Below are 20,175 nucleotides of genomic sequence, written 5' to 3'. Positions count from 1 at the left end.
TCACCCTAATAAATTGGTCGCTTTCCCTCTCATAACTCAGCCTACTGTTCTGAGCTGGTGGTGCACATAACCTGGAATAGAGAAATGTCATCATCGAATATTGTAAAAGCTTTCATTGTCTGTTTATATGCCCCGTTTATTTATCCTAGGGTTCTGGCTTGGTGTACAGGGAAATTACTGTAAGAACGGCCCATGTTCTGAGCTCTGTCGCTTTACATTTCAAACGTCCTCAACAAATAGTTTTATTGACTACGTCTGTCTTGGCTTGCTCATTAATGTCTTAATATAAATCCTGGATTGCCTCTTATCAGCTCATCGTTCCCATATGCCATAGTTTGTACATGTCAATTGTCAGTAGAAACAACACTTGTTTAAACAAGTCAGCCATATCAGCTATGTTTTTTAAAAAGGCAGTAAACGAGGCTGAATGAATTGTTCGCTGCCAGACAAGGCTCCGCTGACAGCCAGGTGGAGCAGTGGTAAGCATTCACGACATGGTGCTGAAAAGAAAGCTCTGCTGTTGGGACAGCTTTATGTAGGCTCTAACAGTTTATGGACACCGTTTGTCACTGTTATAGTGCAATTATTTACTGTTGTGTAGTGGCATAGTTGGCATGCGTCTTAATACATTTTTAAAGGTTTTCCCCTCAAAGATTTCCATGCTAAAATCGCCACTGACAACAACCGAGCTACATTTTTTATATTTTGAGTTATTACGTACTTTTTAGGGGGTCGTAGCTCATTATGCGCATCTGCAAGCATAGCAGAAAAGGCTGGACAAATATTATTTATCTCTTTATCTCTTTGTTTTAGTATGTTTACAAAATGCTATATACAGCATCCTATGTACATCAGTGGATATTATGAAGGCCATATCTTTTCTAATAAAACAATGGCCAGTTTGGGTCGCAGGTGTACACAGTTTCTTTTGTTTAAACAAACATAATAGTGTATGTCAGAACTGCAACTGTGTTGTTTAGGGTGTCTGTAGGTTACCATCCAGTTGACCACAGATTGTCATGCAAATATTCTCAAATCTGCTTATGAAAAATATGTGCATTTTCCTATCAGTGTTTTGTGTCCATCAAATGAACTTGTTGTGGATAAAAGGCTGTGCTTAAGTAAATATGTAGTGAACATAGAAATACCTTCTGCAGTTCAATTCAATTGCAACGAACACAAAATTAAAGTTAAATGGGTTTCCATCTCATTTTCAAATCTAGGCCTACTGATGGTTTTGTCACAAAAAAAATGTTGTATAGGTACAGTATAGTGAATGTACTCACTCTTGTACTGGCATGTGTGCTCTAGCCAATAGCTCAAAGATACGGTGTTGGTATAGCCTACACAATGAGATTATTATGGACAAAACTGTGTGATTATTTTTACCTGTCAAATGGCAGCCAAGCGTCAATCATCATGTCACCAGAATAAGACCCTCAATATTTATTGAAAGGAGCATCAAGCTCATCAACGTGCACTTTCACCACCCTGTGAAGTTCCTCATAACTTATTTCATCTGTGGATTGCATGCTTTCCCATGACGTTGTGACATTTTTCATCCGACATGTACTTTAATTTGAGGATGCAGGAATTATATTTGGGATGAGCACATGTATGCGGCAGGGTAGCCTAGTGGTTAGAGCGTTGGCCTCGTAACCGGAAGCTTGCAAGTTCAAACCCCTGAGCTGACAAGGTACAAATCTGTCGTTCTGCCCCTGAACAGGCAGTTAACCCACTGTTCCTAGGCCGTCATTGAAAATAAGAATTTGTTCTTAACTGACTTGCCTGGTTAAATAAAGGTAAAATAAATTTTAAAAAATGCTCACAGGAGACTTTTGAAGTAGCCGAATCAGATTAAAATATTGTGACTCTCTGTGTTTATGCCACATATAAAAGCCAAAACATTTTAAAAGTTAAATGACACACATTTAGGCTGTATTGAAGTGTTTGGTTCTAGGTGTGTGAGCTGTTCTGATTGGAGAGGAGGCAGAGTGTACACTAAGATTTCGGGGAGCATATGTAGCCACGGCAGGTAGCTTAGTGGTTGGAGTGTTGGGCCAGTGACCAAAAGGCTGCTGGATCGAATCCCTGAGTTAACAAGGTAAAAATCTGTCATTCTGCCCCTGGGTGCCAAAGACATGGATGTTGATTAAGGCAGCCCCCGCACCTCTCTGATTCAGAGGGGTTGGGTTAAATGAGGAAGACACATTTCAGTTGAAGGAATTCAGTTGTTTAACTGACTAGGTATCCCCTTTTCCCTATTATAGGATGACTTGGGAGAATGATGATCTGCAACAGACACCCCATCTCATTATCAGAAGTAGAAATACAGCCAGACTGGCCTGCTACTGTGCCTTTCTAGACTGTATAAATTGTGGAGAGTAGACTCACAACCAATCCAAATGGAATTAAACATTCAAATCACACAGCTTCTGCGCTGTTATTCAAATTAAGATTTCACTGCCGCCTAGAGTAGACTTTGGTACTCATTTGAAAACAATATTGCAATTATTCATTGCATTGTGGTGTTGTAGGCTAGTCTAGGTACGATAATTGTATTGTCCCTAAACAAGATACGTATATAGGGGAGCTTTTTGAGCTGCGTGTCTCATGTCTTCACTGTTCATACGCAGTGATGCACCTGGCCTCTCCGCTGCCTATCAGCTATTCCTTTTTGTTCATGTGGATTCATATAGAAAATATATGCAGATTTGAAGTATTTTATGTGTGGTATGATTGCTAGTTAGCCTATTTCAGATCTGGACAAACAATCCACCTACCACTATTGTCGCTATGAATGGTGGATAGAGAGCAGGATAGACAGTTCGACTGGTTGACTATATTGACCTGTGGTATGTTAATAGTTAGTGTGTTGAAAAGCATAGGTCAAAAGGGAGTACCAAACACCTTGATATAGGGGAGGAGCATGCAAGCAGATGGGGACATTTGGCTGGATGGAAGAAATGATGTAGTAAAACCTGTAAACCAAACCCCTTACATCTTCCTCTCATCTGCCCCTAGCTGAACCTGAACCGGAACACCAGTGTGCATGTCCAACAGTGGGTCCGGTGGCCCCTGATGTCTCCCTGGTCTCTCACGGTGTATGGAGCAGTCCCCCACAGCCCACCCTCTCCCAACCCACCACAGCCATGCAACCCAGGCCTCCTCACCCACTCTTGGGTACCCACAGCGCTGACCCTGGGGTGTTCCTAGGGAGTCCTGGTACCGTAGGACCCCCCTCCCTTAGGGGGCTGCAGGTGACTGTCCCTGATGGACATTCACTTGGAGAGGGCAGAGAGGGGGAGTTACACTGGGACTCTCGTCCACCTCCACCCACTGGAACTGAGTCAGACTCGGCACTCTATAAAACAGGCTCTAACCCCCTTTCTGCTACAGACCACCCTTTAGTGTCTTCCCCTCCCAGCCTAGTTCTCCTGGAGACTGTTGGCTCCAAGGACAAGGCTTTTTACTACCCCCAGACTGAAAGGGCGATGGAGGCTTCTGCAGACAAACCAGCAGGGAGAGGAGCAGCAGGTTCACCCCACAATCTCTTTGTTGTCCCTAGGGTCAAGCTGGTCACACCTGTCCCTTTCTTGTACAAGGTGATGGGCATCACCCTCAGTAGTGATGAGAGCACTGCCTATGTGTTGGCCAAGAGGTCACTGGACGCCAGGAACTATGGAATATACCAGGATGGAGTTTCAACAGAGACCCTTCAACTACAGGACACTACAAAAACATACCCAAGCACAGAGAGATATTCACATGACTGGAACCATCCGATTGGGAGCACTACGACTGAAGCATCTCCACATTTGAAGATGACAGAGGAGGAGCCAGACAAACTACACACCACTACAAACGTCCTGGGCCAAATCAGGAAGACTGAGTCAAAACATACTAGGACATACTATGAGAAAGTCTTGAGCACAGGTAAATACTGTAGCATAGCACCCTGTTTGAACTACTTTATGTGTCCTCCTCCTGATTCAAAATACACACATTCACTTGCATAGAGATTTGGCTGTTTTCTCTGGTATGCACCTGATATTTACCTGATACTTTAAAGAAAGTATTCGTATGTGGTACTACCAAATTATGCATGTTTTAATGAATGTTAAGGATACAATAAAGTAATTCATGTTGCTGTGTAATACCATTTCACCATGTAGAATAATCTTAAATACCATGCCATTTAAATACCATGCCATCATCCCTCAGATATCCTGTCAGAGAAGACAGATGTGGATGACACTCCTATTTCAGAAAGGCCCAGTGAAGGCTCAGAGAAGAAATTCCAGAATGGGAAAACTGGTCATTACGATTCCAGCACCTACTACCAGACAGCCTTTATCATTGGAGCCATGTGCGGTGGATTTCTCCTCATCACAACACTATTCAGTGAGAAGAAGGTAAGAGGGAACACACACTGAACAAACAATTGTAGTGCCCAACTAAGCTGTCAGAGACAACTAGTTTACATCTGCCTCCACATGTGGGGATTAACCCTGCTAACCAATCCCACTCTAATTCCTACATAGAAGTCTAATTGAATATTTGTTTCATTTCTCAGAGACTCCGAGCACTTATCCACAGTGCCAACATAATTGAAAACCAGAGGTAAAAAATTATATTTAATATGATCCTTAAATGTCATGGTAGTAAAAACAGAAAACTGAAAAGATAGTGCAGTCCTTTGAAGGCTTTTTACATTAATCAGGGCGGCACTATTGCTAGGCAACAACCACAACACAAACATTCAGACATGGCGATGGTGCAGTCAACAGTCACAGAAATCGTCAGGCAATGAACTTATGGTTTTGGCTCAAGATGATCATCTGTAATTTATACTCAACTCCAACTCAGTGTCATATTGATTTTTACTCAAACGTTCTCTGGAAATCAAAATCTATAAATAGGCTAACGTTTATTGGTACGTTCAGTCCTAGTGATGTGATGTCTTTCCACATGTTCAGATGAATTCATTCATTTAAATAAATGTATTGTTGATTAATGTATTAATATAAAACTGCAGCAACTGTCTGTTCTGTTTTAACTTAAGTAGCCTATATTTAGACAATGATCACATGCTCCCTCACCCTCTCAATACCATTGACGAGTCTTCACTAAAACCTAACCCATTGTGTTGTGTTACAGCCTGAATTCAAAATGGATTAAATAGATTTGTTTTCTCACCCATCTACTCACAATACCCCATAAAGACAAAGTGAACATGTTGGGAAAATGAAATACAGAAATATCTCATTTACATAAGTAGTCAATACAGTTAGAATCCCCTCGCAGCTGTGAGTCTTTCTGGTCCAGTCTCTAAGAGCTTTGCACACCTGGATTGTACAATATTTGCACATTATTCTTGAAAAAATTCTTCAAGCTCTGTCAAGTTGGTTGTTTCAAGTCTTGCCTTGGATTTTCAAGCTGATCTAGATCACTCAGGAACAGTCCATATATTCACTGTCTGCTTTTTTTTTATGTTAACCCATCTACCAGTACTGAAGGTGCCCGTCTTTATGAGGCATTGGAAAATATCCCTGGTCTTTGTGGTTGAATCTGTGATTAAAATTCCCTGCCCGATGGGGGACCTTACAGTTCATTATATGTGTGGGGTACAGAGATGAGGTAGTGAGGTAGATGTTAAACATGATTATTAATCACAGAGTGAGTCCATGCAACTTATTATGTGACCTGGTAAGCACATTTTTACTCCTGAACTTATTTAGGCTTGCCATAACAAAGGGGTTGTAAAGGGGGGGGAGGGGTACCTAAGTATGATTCCCAATCAGAGACAACAATAGACATCTGTCCCTGATTGAGAACCATACCTGAACAAACACAAAGAAATAGAAAACATAGAAACATGAACATAGAATGCCCACCCAAATCACATCCTGACCAAACCAAAAATAGAGACATAAAAAGCTCTCTACGGTCAGGGTGTGACAAGGGTTTCATACTTATAGACTCTTGACATTTTAGCTTTTTATTTTTATTCATTTGTAAAAGACATCATTTCACTTTGACATTATGAGGTATTTTGTGTAGACCAGTGACACAAAATCTCAATTGAATCCATTTAAATTCAGGCTGTAACACGACAAAATGTGGAAAAAGTATAGGGGTGTGAATACTATCTGAAGGGACTGTAACATGTTCCACAGGGCATGCCGCAACATTAAGGACATTGAGCTGCAGTATTATAAAGCCAAGGATTGAGAGATCTGGTAAGAGCCACTAACAATCCTTTCCACGTCTTCAGCAAGAATGAACGCTAAATTATTTATTGAGTCATTAGAAAACATCCTTCATTCCTATCCAAGCACTTCAGATGGCCAGGGTTTGTTTTCACTTTGAGCATTTCTCAAATGGTATGTTCTTTACAATGTCCCACATGTGGAATTGGCTGGGACTAATGCACCCCTATTGAGATATGAGGGAAACAGTTCTCTCCCTCTCTCTCTCGCTCTCTCTCTCTCCCTCTCTCTCTCTCTCTCTCTCTCTCTCTCTCTCTCTCTCTCTCTCTCTCTCTCTCTCTCTCTCTCTCTCTCTCTCTCTCAGTACATCATTCACACAATGACTAAGAAGTTAGTCTGTCTCTCTCTCTCTCTCTCTCAGTATATCATTCACGAATGACTAAGTTAGTCTCTCTCTCTCTCTCTCTCTCTCTCTCTCTCTCTCTCTCTCTCTCTCTCTCTCTCTCTCTCTCTCTCTGGAGGGTCTAATCTCTCTCACTCAATATATCATTCACAAATTACTAAGAATTAGTCTCTCTCTCTCTCTCTCTCTCAGTATATCATTCACACAATGACTAAGAAGTTAGTCCCTCTCTCTCTCTCTCTCTCTCTCTCTCTCTCTCTCTCTCTCTCTCTCTCTCTCTCTCTCTCTCTCTCTATGGGGAGGGTGTTCTCCCTCTCTCTCTCCCTCTCTCAGTATATCATTCACATAATGACTAAGAAGTTAGTCCCCCTCTCTCTCACCCTCTCTCTCTCTCTCTCTCTCTCTCTCTCTCTCTCTCTCTCTCTCTCCCTCTCTCAGTATATCATTCACACAATGACTAAATTATAAGTTAGTCTCTCTCTCTCTCTCTCTCTCTCTCTCTCTCTCTCTCTCTCTCTCTCTAGGATTGATTTCAACTGCCAGTAAGAGACCAATAACCACCTAATTTGTCGAATAAGTGGAAGACATGGACAATTGGCTGAACTATTTTACTCATGTCACTTTTGTATATAAATATCTAAGAATATCTAAAGTAATCTATTTTTATACAAATTAAGTTTATTATTGCTTGAAATATTGCTGGATTTTTTTTAATACAGATGATCTTATGGTTTCAAAGTTATACAATATTGGCCTGCTTCTATTCTTTTTTTGTTTAAAAGGTTTGAGTGAATTTGTCTCTCATAGACTATTTGGATGGTGTCATGTACATCAGAAATAGAGTGGACCAATCAAACCTCCAAGGACTCTCCGTCACGGCAGGGGTTAGCGACTTCACCTAACTCGGATGCTTTTTTCAATGTCCTGCCATCAAACATCTCCAAGCGTGACTGATAGATCCTCACAGTGAAATGCACAGTTCAAGAGGGGAAGAACCTCATTTTTTATTACATCAGCATCTGTGTTTGGATGTGTCTCCTAAGTCAAAATCAAAGTTAAGAAAGTCTGTGTGAATGAAGTACTCCCATGACATTGTTGAATGGAGTTGGGTTCTTGAGCCAAAGTAAAACCAGGTGCCATTACCTCAAGCGGACAGAGGGATGCATCTTTGGGGATCAATACATTAAATAGAAAAAAAACACAACGTTTTTAGTGAACTCCATAAATGCAATGATGCATCATACTGGATTAATTTGCATTTCAACATTACTCTGTTTTATCCCTTTCAAATTATGACAATGAGTTAAACCTGTTTCTCATGCCATGTTGTGCTGATACCAATGAGAATGTATGACAATCTCCAGCAGTTTGTAAACCTATTAGAGCGCTCCATTCCCATACAGTGAATCATATCCATATACAAAGGATTGTGTTATAGTCATGTGCTGTGAGGGTTTTTGTAAATCACAAAAGTTTAACATGTTGTTGGTCCCTTTCAATTGCTTAATTGGGAAGTGAGAGAATGCAATTGAAGTGCTGCTAATTGATGACTGTGCCTAGAACCTTCAACAAGCACTACACAATTAAATAGAAACTGCAATTCCATTTTCAGTTTGTTACCTAAATTATGAAATGTTTCAATATGACTTGTGCCCTGTAATATGTGTAAATGAACATCTTGACAGTGCTAACCCATATGAGTCACCCTTTGATCATGCTGTATTTCGGATCAATTGTGTTGATTCAATGCAATGTATTAGATCATGTTAAGCCCCAGGATCATTTATGTATTACTTTAATACTGTATACAATAATAATAATAATAATAATAATAATAATAATACAAATAATAATGAAGATTGACATGGAACTGTTAAATATTTAGACTCTTATGCACAATTGCAGTAAATAGAAGTTGAGGTGTTGTCTGTTCATATTGGTCTTTGCCACGATTCAATCCAAAAAGGTGTTAGAGTCATGTTATAGTGTGTTTGACGTGAAGGTCATATCCGATTGAGCTGACATCTGCAGCGTTTACCGCCAATGCAATCTCAGCAAAAGTGGGGACATTGCCTTAAAATCTGCATTGTCTTTAGATTTAGGAACTCAATTTGATCACCCTGTTGTAGAATAATTTAAAACATGTGGTGTTTTGATGTTTAAAAAGGTTTCTGAAGTTTGTCATTTCCACTTTGAAATGTCAGACTTGACTTTCCCTTAAAAATGTATCAACCCCTACAAAAATGTCCATACATATTAATCCACATTATAATTTACATGTCCTGTTGCTGTAGCAAACTAGCTCATATTAAGATCCTATATCTGTACATGCATGAACGGCTTGAAGCCTTAGTGTCTAAATGCAGAAAGAACAATATATTAAAGGAATCCTCAATAAAATTGGACTGGAATGAATCCCTGGTTTTGCCTGTTATTGTGATGATTCTGTTCTGTTTCTTATTGCTTTGATGTCTTGGATCGTATGAAAATGTCACCAAGGTATAAGATGACTTCAGTAAAAAAAAAAAAAAAAAGCAAATACATCAAGTACCCTTTTGGAGCAGACGTTGGCTGAAATAGATGTGTATTTAGGTATTTGTATTTGAAAATCGTCTTTTCATTGTATTTGAGTATTTTCAAATAAACAAGCCAATACAACGTCTTCTTCAAAAAGTATTTCATCCAACACATACTTGAAACCAAATATTCTACCAGATTCATGACACAAAGATCATTGTGATTCAGACTCCTCTTTTACATAATAATCGATGGTTTAACTATAACAGTATTTGACTTCACATCACATTAAATTGACCATGATATTGCCCTGGGATATGTTTCACTGGTGTTATTTGGCAATGAGGATGCCAGTTTGTGTCAGTTTGAGGTGTTTGGTGCAGAGTGACAGCAGAGAATTAAGATGGCGTCTCACTGCCCTTGTAGCTGATGTACAGAAGAGCAAAATAATCTCTCCAAATCTGACAGGGTACCTACTGTACACAGCAGTTCTTCTCTCCGCGATCAGCCCCTAAAACGCTCCAACACTCCTAAAACACCCCTGACTAATCCCTTACCAACCCAACCACCACAAACAGAGGAACTTGACTTAAAGGGGCAGTGTCGTCAAAATGTTTTACTGATATTTCCACTCTATGTGGTTGAAATAACACTCTGAAATAATAACAATCATGATAATGCACTTTTTTTGTGAGCGCTGTCTGGAAAAAAAATGCCTGGAATTACAGCCTGTTCAGGTGGGATGGAGTTTTTGGCCCAGATCATGACATCCTGAACTGATCTGATTGGAAAAATCATAATTTATTTGCATACTTTGAAGGGGTAAGCAGGGTAGACTCTTGAGTCTAGACAATCCTATCCGCCAACCAGGGCTGTGGATGTAAATATGTATCAATACGCCCACTCTATCAAGTTTCAAGGTAAGACCCAGGTGCAGACAATGTTGATTAAATCGAACACAGGCAGTCAAAGGTACAAGATGGCAGGCAGGTTCAGAGTCAGGTCGGTAATCCAGAGTAGCGGGGCAAAGGTACAGGATGGCAGACAGGCTCAGGGCGGGCAGAGCTCAGTAATCCAGAGTAATCCAGAGTAGTGGGGCAAAGGTACGGGACGATAGGCAGACTCAGGGTCAGGGCAGGCAGAAAGGTCAAAACCGGGAAAACAGGCACTATCGACAGGACAGGACAGGAGCAAGGGGAAACCCGCTGGTAGGTATGACCGAACAAAATTAACAGACAAACAGAGAACACAGGTATAAATACACAGGGGATAATGGGGAAGATGTGCAACAACTGGAGGGGGTGGAGACAATCACAGAGACAGGTTAAACAGATTGACCATTTCATTGGCAAAAGGAGGCTCAGGTAAATAAATTATTACAAATATGTTTGAAGTTATGTTCATAAAATAAACACACAGTGATTTATTAGACATACTGCACAGCGATGACATAATATTAAAAAGACAGCATGGGGGCTTTAAAGTAAAAGTTAACCCAAAATCCAGAGACTCCCAAATTATTCAATACATTGAAACTAGTTCTGTGGAGTTTGCCCTCTGCCCTCCTCTTTCTTTCTCTTCTCCTTTCCTCTTCCACTTCCCTCTTCTCTCTCTCTCTCAATTCAATTCAATTCAATTCAATTCAAGGGCTTTATTGGCATGGGAAACATATGTTAACATTGTCAAAGCAAGTGAACTAGACAAACAAAAGTGAAATAAATAATAATAATTAACAGCACCCACAAAATTTCCAAAAGAATTAAGACATTACAAATGTCATATTATGTGCAAATAATTACAAAAGGGAAAAGACATAAACATAAATATGGTTTGTATTTACTATGTTGTTTGATTGCCCTTTTCTTGAGGCAACAGGTCACAAATATTGCTGCTGTGATGGCCAACTGTGGTATTTCATCAAAATATATGAGAGATTCTCAAAATTGTGTTTGTTTTCAGATTCTTTGTGTATCTGTGTAATCTGAGGGAAATATGTGTCTCTAATATGGTCATACATTTGGCAGGAGGTTAGGAAGTGCAGCTCAGTTTCCACCTCATTTTCTGCGCAGTGTGCACATAGCCTGTCTTCTCTTGAGAGCCAAGTCTGACTACGGCAGCCTTTCTCAATAGCAAGGTTATGCTCACTGAGTCTGTACATAGTCAAAGGACCAGCTTGCTTAGGTGACTCTTCTCCAGATTCATCTCTCTGTAGGTGATGGGTTTGTAAACCCTATTTGGGATAGGGGGCAGTATTTTCACATCCGGATGAAAAGCGTGTCCAAAGTAAACCGCCTGCTACTCAGGCCCAGAAGCTAGGATATGAATATAATTTGATTTAGATAGGAAACACTCTAAAGTTTCTAAAACTGTTAAAATAATGTCTATGAGTATAGCATAACTTATTTGGCAGGTGAAACCCCGAGGACAAACCATCCAGGAAAAACATTTTTTGAGTTCACTGTGTTTTCAATTGGTTTTCTATGGGAATCTAGATTTCTGAGGCACCTGGTTGCAGTTCCTATTGCTTCCACTAGATGCCAACAAGTCTTTAGAAATTGGTTGATGTTTTTCTTTTGACTCATGAAGAAGTAGCCCTTTCCTTTCTGAGTTCCAAGTTTTTTTTCGAGCCAAGTGGACTCATTTGTTTGGGGCATGCGACCTGGAGCTCGCTCCACCTTGATTTTATCCGCTATTGAACTCAGTATATTCCGTCTTAAATTTGATTGATTATTTACGTTTTAGGATACCTAAAGTTGGATTAGGAAAGTTGTTTGAAATGTTTGGACCAAGTTTACAGGTAACTTATTAGATCATTTGTAGTCATATTGGGCGAGTTGAAACTGGTGTTTTTCTGAATCAAAAGCACCATATAAATGGACATTTTGGGGATATAACGAAGGAAATTATCGAACAAAAGGACCATTTGTGATGTTTATGGGACATTTTCGAGTGCCAACAGAAGAAGATCTTCAAAGGTAAGGCATGAATTATATCGTTATTTCTGAGTTTTGTGTCTCGCCTGGCAGTAATATCTAACAAGTAATATCTAACAAATTACAAAACATATACAGAATACACAGAAATCTAAATGGGAATGAATTAAGACTATATACATATGGACGAGCGATGTTAGGAAGGAATGGACTAAGATACAGTAGAATAGTATAGAATACAGTATATAGATATGAGATGAGTAATGCAAGATTTGTAAACATTATTAAGTGAATGAGATACCGTGGAATAGTATAGAAAACAGTATATACAAATGAGATGAGTAATTGCAAATGTGTTAACATTAAATGACTATGATATCGTAGAATAGTATAGAATTCAGTATATAGACATGAGATGAGTAGTACCAGAAATGTAAACATTATTAAAGTGATTCCTTAAAGTGGCCAGTGATTTCTAGTCTATGCCTATAGCAGCCTCTAATATGCTAGTGATGGCTGTTTAACAGTCTGACGGCCTTGAGATAGAAGCTGTTTTTCAGTCACTCAGTCCCAGCTTTAATGCACCTGTACTGACCTCGCCTTCTGGATGATAGCGGGATGAACAGCCAATATTTTGGATTATTGAAAATATATTTCACAGTGGTTTAGATGGCACAATGGTTCGCTACACTAGAACCATATTGCAGGTGATTCTGAGCCACTTATGACAACTATTTGGCACTGCTGGCCCAGCCTCGGCTATGGCCAGTGATATGTGGGCCAAAAGTGGGCCGAGCACAGCATACGATTCTGTACTCATTATCGCATGCCAATTTTGGGCCAATTGTGGCTTGTGATACAGTGGCTTGCGAAAGTATTCACACCCTTGGCATTTTTCCTATTGTCAACCTGGAATTAAAATATATTTGTGGGGGGTTTGTATCATTTCATTTACACAAAATGCCTACTACCACTTTGATGATGCAAAATATTTTTTCTTGTGAAACAAATAAGAAATAAGACCGAAAAACAGAAAACTTGAGTGTGCATAACTATGTAAGTATCTATAAGCTTGGTACATCTAGCCACTGGGAATTTTGCCCATTCTTCCAGGCAAAACGGCTCCAGCTCCTCCAAGTTGGATGGGTAAGCGTTGTTTGCTAGCTGCTAACAAGCTATTTTGGTTAAGTCAAAGATGTATGGTAAGCTAGGGGCTTATGAAAATTAGCTAGATAACCAATGACTGTAGTTAAGTGTACAATGCATGTTACATTTCTTACAAGAAAAGAAAACCAGCATAGGCTAGCTTAACAACATTATTTTATTTCAAATCAAATCAAATGTTATTTGTCACATACACATGGTTAGCAGATGTTAATGCGAGTGTAGCAAAATGCTTGTGTTTCTAGTTCCGACCTTGCAGTAATATCTAACAAGTAATCTAACCTAACAATTTCACAACAACTACCTTATACACACAAGTGTAAAGGAATTAATAAGAATATGTACATAAAAATATATGAATGAGCGATGGCCGAACGGCATAGGAAAGATGCAGTAGATGGTATAGAGTACAGTATATACTGTACTTGGTTTTTGTTTTTGTTTTAAATGGCTTGGTTTTTGTTTTACACGCACTGTCAACTGTGGGACCTTATATAGACGGGTGTGTGCCTTTGCAAATTATGTCGAATCATTTTAATTTAACACAGGTGGACTCCAAACAAGTTGTAGAAACATCTCAAGCATGGTCAATGGAGTTTAATTTCGAGTCTCATAGCAAAGGGTCTGAATACTTATGAAAATAAGTTATTTCAGTTTGTGTTTTTTTAAATGTGCAAAAATGTAAAACATTAAAATAAAAAATAAACTGTTTTTGCTTTGTCATTATGGGGTATTGTGTGTAGATTTATGAGGATTTTTTAAATCCATTATAGAATAAGGCTGTAATGTAACAAAATGTGGAAAAAAGGAACGGGTCTGAATACACTGCATGGTTGAATCATCAGCATACATGGATACAGTTAACTACCAGTGGCAGGTCATTGGTAAAAATAGAAAAGAGTAGAGGACCTAGAGAGCTGCCCTGCGGTACATCACACTTTACATGTTTGGCATTAGAGAAGCGTCCATTAAAGACAACCCTTTGAGTAATATTTTATATTGCCCAAATGTGACTCATTTCAGGAAACAAGGTGTCTGTCGCACGTTACAACTTCACAGGAGAGCCATTTGAAAGTAAACTTTTTTTTAATCTAAATGCTTTTTTGACAGAAATGCCTTCCGGAACATGTGAACTTTCATGTGCTTTAATAACAAACTTGTATGCAATCTGTCAATACAAATAAAGAGGTTAAATTATGAGCCCAGTTGGTTTACCCACATAAAAAGACAGGAAATTTCCCTCTAGCCATGATTGGCTGAGATAATGGATGGGCTGGACATGCAGAGAGATGAGTTTGGATTGGTTTGCCATGTAGAACCCTTCTGTCTATAAAATGAACTGGTCAGTATGTGTATGTAATCCTTACTAGCGCAGCCTTTTGAAATATATCACGTAGTAGGACTGTAAAGGTATTGCCTTCCACTTTCTGTAGGACAGAGTTTTGAAATCAGTAGAATGCACAGTGGAATTAGAGTATGATAGTTAAGGAGATGGAGAAATTTCTGGGGTTTAATTCAAAATATGCAGACAGAGTCGAAAAGAGAAAACACAGAAGGCTGTTGTATAAATTACGTCAACAAACTAAGCAACCATGGCATCCATGACAGAGAGGGAGAAGCGTCCACCCATGTATATGGCTAAGATAGTCTTGCTTGCAACATTTTCAGATATGTTTCTAATTTTGTCAGAAAGTTGTTTTAATTTCAAGGTAAAGAGTACTGTTAGCTAGTCATCTAATGTTAGCTGGCTGGCTTGCTAGCTAACATTACATGTATTATCTGTGTAATAATATTATTTGTGTCTCAGAACCATTTGCATTGCTAGTTATAGCCTAATGTTAGCTAGCTATGTAACATTGAACCTGGTTGGTTGGTTAGCTACCTGCAGATTCATGCAGGATAGTAACGTGCTGGGTAGTAACATTATGAGTTAGGATTATGGGTCCTTGTTTAGCTAACTAGCTATGCAAGGACCCATTTCAATAGAATGTTCATGATGTCACTATGATATAAAACAGCCTAACCAGCTCTGCTAGAGCGAGTAAAATGGTCAGAGTGAGCTGTTCCCTCATTTGTGTCTGGAAGTAGCGAGCCAACCAGCTAGCCAGTTAGCTTGGGTGCTTGACTGCTGATGCTTGACTGCTGTTGTTAATGTAGGTCAGAATGCTCGGATCAACCCTACTCCTCGGCCAGAGCAGTCCAGTGTGTGGTCTGGACGTTCCGAGAGCGAAACCCTCTGAATTTACAAACAGACAATTTGACAACGCTCTGAATTTATGAACGCCCAGAGCGCACTCTGAGCACACTCTGGCATTCCAGATTGAATTCACGAACAGAGATAAGTGAGATATTCAATTATTTCATTATCGCATTGTGACAGTAATTTATATCACTATTGGAAGTCTAAGAAACCTCCAAACGCAGTGGTGTGTAATCATGGATGCCAAAACATGGACAAAGAAAAACATCTAAATATATAACGCATCTTTTGTTTCTCTGTGTTTCATAATTTTCCTTCAATTCACAAAAAGCTGAATGTATCTCACTGGAGAAAACATTAGAGCGAACGAAACAGCACCCCTCTTTTCCAGTATATGTAGCCCATCTATCTGATGCTGTCTGGTAAAAAAAAAGCATGACATTCTTTCCATCCATAGCACTTAATGATACATTTTTTTGATAATAATAGCCAATCAGCTTTGAGCTAAACTGAGGGAACTCAACTGTGAATGGTCCTGGCACACAACAAAAGTGTCAAGAGAAGCCAGTTTGGATTTGGCTTTACACCAATCACATCAAATCAGAACGTCATTTATAGAAAAAAACTTGAATTGTTGCATCTTGTTATGTCGTTGTCCTCCAGCGGCTCGCTAAAATTGTCCCTTTCCTACATACACACACACCAATTGATTAAGGGACTGCTGAATGCATATTTTTCTCTCTTGCTTTGTTTGCTCTTTTCAGTATTATATACATCTCAGATAAGCTACTGTACTCAGGAAAGGGCTAAAAATGTTCCCCATTAATGTATGTAGCCTTAGAAATAATGTTCAAGAAATCAATAACTTGCTAACATCAAATAATATTCATAAATTAGCTATTTTAATGAGACTCACTTAGATTATTTATATGATGATTCAGCAGTAACAATACAAGGATATACCATATGTAGAAGAGACAGAAATGCTTATGGGTGAGGTGTTGCAGTAAATATTCAGTCATATCCCTGTAATGCTTAGAGAAGATCTCATGTCAAGTGTAATTTATGTGTTGTGGTTGCAGGTTCACTTGACACGTCTAAAGCCTTTTCTTTCGGGGTGTTGCTATAGGCCACCAAGTGCTAACAGTCAGTATCTAAATAATATGTGTGAAATGCTTGATAGTGTATGTGATGTAAACAGAGATGTCTACTTTCTTGGGGACCTGAATATTGACATTAATCTGTTTGCTCAAGACGAAGCTTCTCACTGTAACCAGTGTCTGTAATCTGGTTTAGGTTACTAATCAACCTACCAGGGTGTTTAAAAACACTACAGGAACAAGATCATCCACATGGTAATAATGTAGAACTTTGTTCTAAAGCTGTATCTGTACCCATTGGATGCAGTGGTTATATCCAGGAAAGTCAAAATTCCAAAAGCTGGTCCAAGATGTGTGTATAAGAGACCATACAAAAGATTTTGCCATGACTCTTATGTGGATGATGTTAAAAAAAATGTGTTGGTCTGATGTGATTAATAAGGAGCATCCTGATGCTGCACTTTCTAATTTATGAAATTGCTTCTTCAAATTATTGAGAAACATGCACCTGTTAAGAAACTGACTGTTAGAACTGTTAAGGTCCAATGGGGTGGCAGGGTAGCCTAGTGGTTAGAGCCTTGGACTAGTAACTGGAAGTTTGCAAGTTCAAACCCCTGAGCTGAGAAGGTACAAATCTGTTGTTCAGTTAATCCACTTTTCCTAGGTCATTGAAAATAAGAATTTGTTCTTAACTGACTTGCCTAGTTAAATAACTTATTTTTAAATTGATTGATGAGGAATTGAAAAACTGTATGGTGGAAAGAGTTGGGGCAAAAGGAGTGGCTAATAAGTCTGGCTGCACGTGTAACTGGCTGACTTGCTGCAAATTGAGAAATTATGTGACTAAACTCAACAGAAGAAGAAGAAACTGTGGTATGAAATAAAGATCAATAATTTAAAGAACGATGAAAAAAAAAATTTCTAGACAAGTTCAACTCCTTCTTTCATTGAATCAGATAGCTTATTCATCACAAAACCATTTGATGTTGCCAATTATTTGAATGATTACTTCATTTTAACAAACTGGGCAAACTTAGATAGGTGTCACGAACGTCGTAAGTGTCACGCCTTGGTCATAGTGTTTTGTGTTTTCATTATATATTTGGTCAGGCCAGGGTGTGACATGGGTTTATATGTTGTGTTTCGTATTGGGGTTTTGTAGGCATTGGGATTGCGGCTGAGTAGGGGTGTAGCATAGGCTTGGCTGCCTGAGGCAGTTCTCAATCAGAGTCAGGTGATTCTCGTTGTCTCTGATTGGGAACCATATTTAGGTAGCCGGGGTTTCACTGTGTATTTTGTGGGTGATTTTCCTGTCTCTGTGTTGTTGTTCACTAGACAGGCTGTATAGGTTTTCACGTTCCGTTTGTTGTTTTTGTATTTATATTAGTTATTTCATGTATCGACTATTTCTTCATTAAAGATCATGAGTAACCACCACGCTGCATTTCGGTCCGACTCTCTTTCGACAAACGAACGCCGTTACAGTAAGAACTGGAAATATACTCGGACCAACGTGCAGCGTGATCTGGGTTCCACATCTTTTATTAGAAATAAGTGAACCACACAACAAAACAATAAATACTAAACGAAACGTGACGACAATGGAGTGCTAACATGCAACTAACTATACATAAACAACATCCCACAAACACGTGGACACAATGCTACTTAAATATGATCCCCAATTAGAGACAACGATTACCAGCTGCCTCTAAATGGGAATCATACCAATAACCAACATAGAAAAAAAACTGGAACCCCACATAGAAATAATAAACTAGACTAACCCCCAGTCACACCTTGACCTACTCTACCATAGAAAATAAGGGCTCTCTATGGTCAGGACATGACAACAGGAAATGCCAACAACGAACAGTGAGATGTTCATGCATAGAAAAACAAATAATGAAAGAAAAGCATTGCAAGTTAGAATTTTGTAAAGTTTGTGTGGGAGAGGTGGAAAAATTGTTGTTATCGATCAATAATGACAAACCTCCGAGCATTGACAGCTTAGATGGAAAGCTACTGAGGATGACTGTAGCCACTCCTATCTGTCATATGTTTAATCTGAGCCTAGAGGAAAGTCTTTGTCCTCAGGCCTGGAGGGAAGCCAAAGTAATTCCGCTACCCAAAAGTGGTAAAGTGGCCTTTACTGTTTCTAACAGCAGACCTATAAGCTTGCTGCCAGCTCTTAGCAAACTGTTGGAAAAAATAGTGTTTGACCAAATACAATGCTATTTCTTTGTAAACAAATTAACAATGGACTTTCAGCATGCTTATATAGAAGGGCACTCAATATGTACTGCACTGACGGAAATGACTGATGATTGGTTGAAAGAAATTGATAATAAGACGATTGTGGGAGCTGTACTGCTAGATTTCATTGCAGCCTTTGATACACTGACCATGACCTGTTGTTGAAAAAATGAGAGACATAAAAAGCTCTCTACGGTCAGGGTGTGAGAGGGGTTTCATACTTATAGACTCTTGACATTTTAGCTTTTTATTTTTTATTCATTTGTAAAAGACATCATTTCATTTTGACATTATGGGGTATTTTGTGTAGACCAGTGACACAAAATCTCAATTGAATCCATTTAAATTCAGGCTATAACACAACAAAATGTGGAAAAAGTATAGGGGTGTGAAAACTATAGGAAGGGACTGTAACATGTTCCACAGGGCATGCCGCAACATTAAGGGCATTGAGCTGCAGTATTATAAAGCCAAGGATTGAGAGATCTGGTAAGAGCCACTAACAATCCTTTCCACGTCTTCAGCAAGAATGAACGCTAAATTATTTATTGAGTCATTAGAAAACATCCTTCATTCCTATCCAAGCACTTCAAATGGCCAGGGTTTGTTTTCACTTTGAGCATTTCTCAAATGGTATGTTCTTTACAATGTCCCACATGTGGAATTGGCTGGGACTAATGCACCCCTATTGAGATATGAGGGAAACAGTTCTCTCCCTCTCTCTCTCGCTCTCTCTCGCTCTCTCTCTCAATTCAATTCAATTCAAGGGGCTTTATTGGCATGGGAAACATGTGTTAACATTGCCAAAGCAAGTGAGGTAGACAACATACAAAGTGAATATATAAAGTGAATATAAAGTCTCACTCTCTCTCTCTCAGTATATCATTTACACAATGACTAAGAAGTTAGTCTGTCTCTCTCTCTCTCTCTCAGTATATCATTCACGAATGACTAAGTTAGTCTCTCTCTCTCTATCTCTCTCTCTCTCTCTCTCTCTCTCTCTCTCTCTCTCTCTCTCAATATATCATTCACACAATGACTAAGAAGTTAGTCTGTCTCCCTCTCTCTCTCAGTATATCATTCACAAATGACTAAGAATTAGTCTCTCTCTCTCTCTCTCTCTCTCTCTCTCTCTCTCTCTCTCTCTCTCTCTCTCTCTCTCTCTCTCTCTCTCTCTCTCAGTATATCATTCACACAATGACTAAGTTAGTCCCTCTCTCTCTCTCTCTCTCTCTCTCTCTCTCTCTCTCTCTCTCTCTCTCTCTCTCTCTCTCTCTCTCTCTCTCTCTCTCTCTCTCCCTCTCTCAGTATATCATTCACACAATGACTAAGAAGTTAGTCCCTCTCTCTCTCTCCCTCTCTCTCTCTCTCTCTCTCTCTCTCCCTCTCT

General features: G+C 39.2%; 1 protein-coding gene across 4 annotated transcripts in view; it reads left to right on the top strand.

Moving 5' to 3' along the window:
- Positions 1-19,281, top strand: part of csf1a (colony stimulating factor 1a (macrophage)) — a 46,094-nt gene extending 26,813 nt beyond the window's left edge. Inside the window, exons 6-10 of one of the 4 annotated variants that reach the window (XM_035797429.2) lie at positions 3,025-3,936; positions 4,225-4,415; positions 4,577-4,623; positions 6,180-6,242; positions 7,140-9,030. In XM_035797429.2, coding sequence (XP_035653322.1) covers positions 3,025-3,936; positions 4,225-4,415; positions 4,577-4,623; positions 6,180-6,234 — 1,205 coding nt within the window. In that variant the 3' untranslated portion in view covers positions 6,235-6,242; positions 7,140-9,030. Of the gene's footprint in view, positions 1-3,024; positions 3,937-4,224; positions 4,416-4,576; positions 4,624-6,179; positions 6,243-7,139; positions 9,031-19,211 lie in introns of those variants that run through there. The other 3 variants (XM_035797430.2, XM_052473764.1, XM_035797431.2) reach the window with 3 other exon arrangements.
- Positions 19,282-20,175: the final 894 nt, after the last annotated feature.

This window comes from Oncorhynchus keta, chromosome 21 (genome assembly GCF_023373465.1).
Source record: "Oncorhynchus keta strain PuntledgeMale-10-30-2019 chromosome 21, Oket_V2, whole genome shotgun sequence".
NCBI lineage: Eukaryota > Metazoa > Chordata > Actinopteri > Salmoniformes > Salmonidae > Oncorhynchus > Oncorhynchus keta.
Note: the sequence above shows the minus strand (reverse complement) of the source record. Positions and strands in the feature narration are given on the sequence as shown.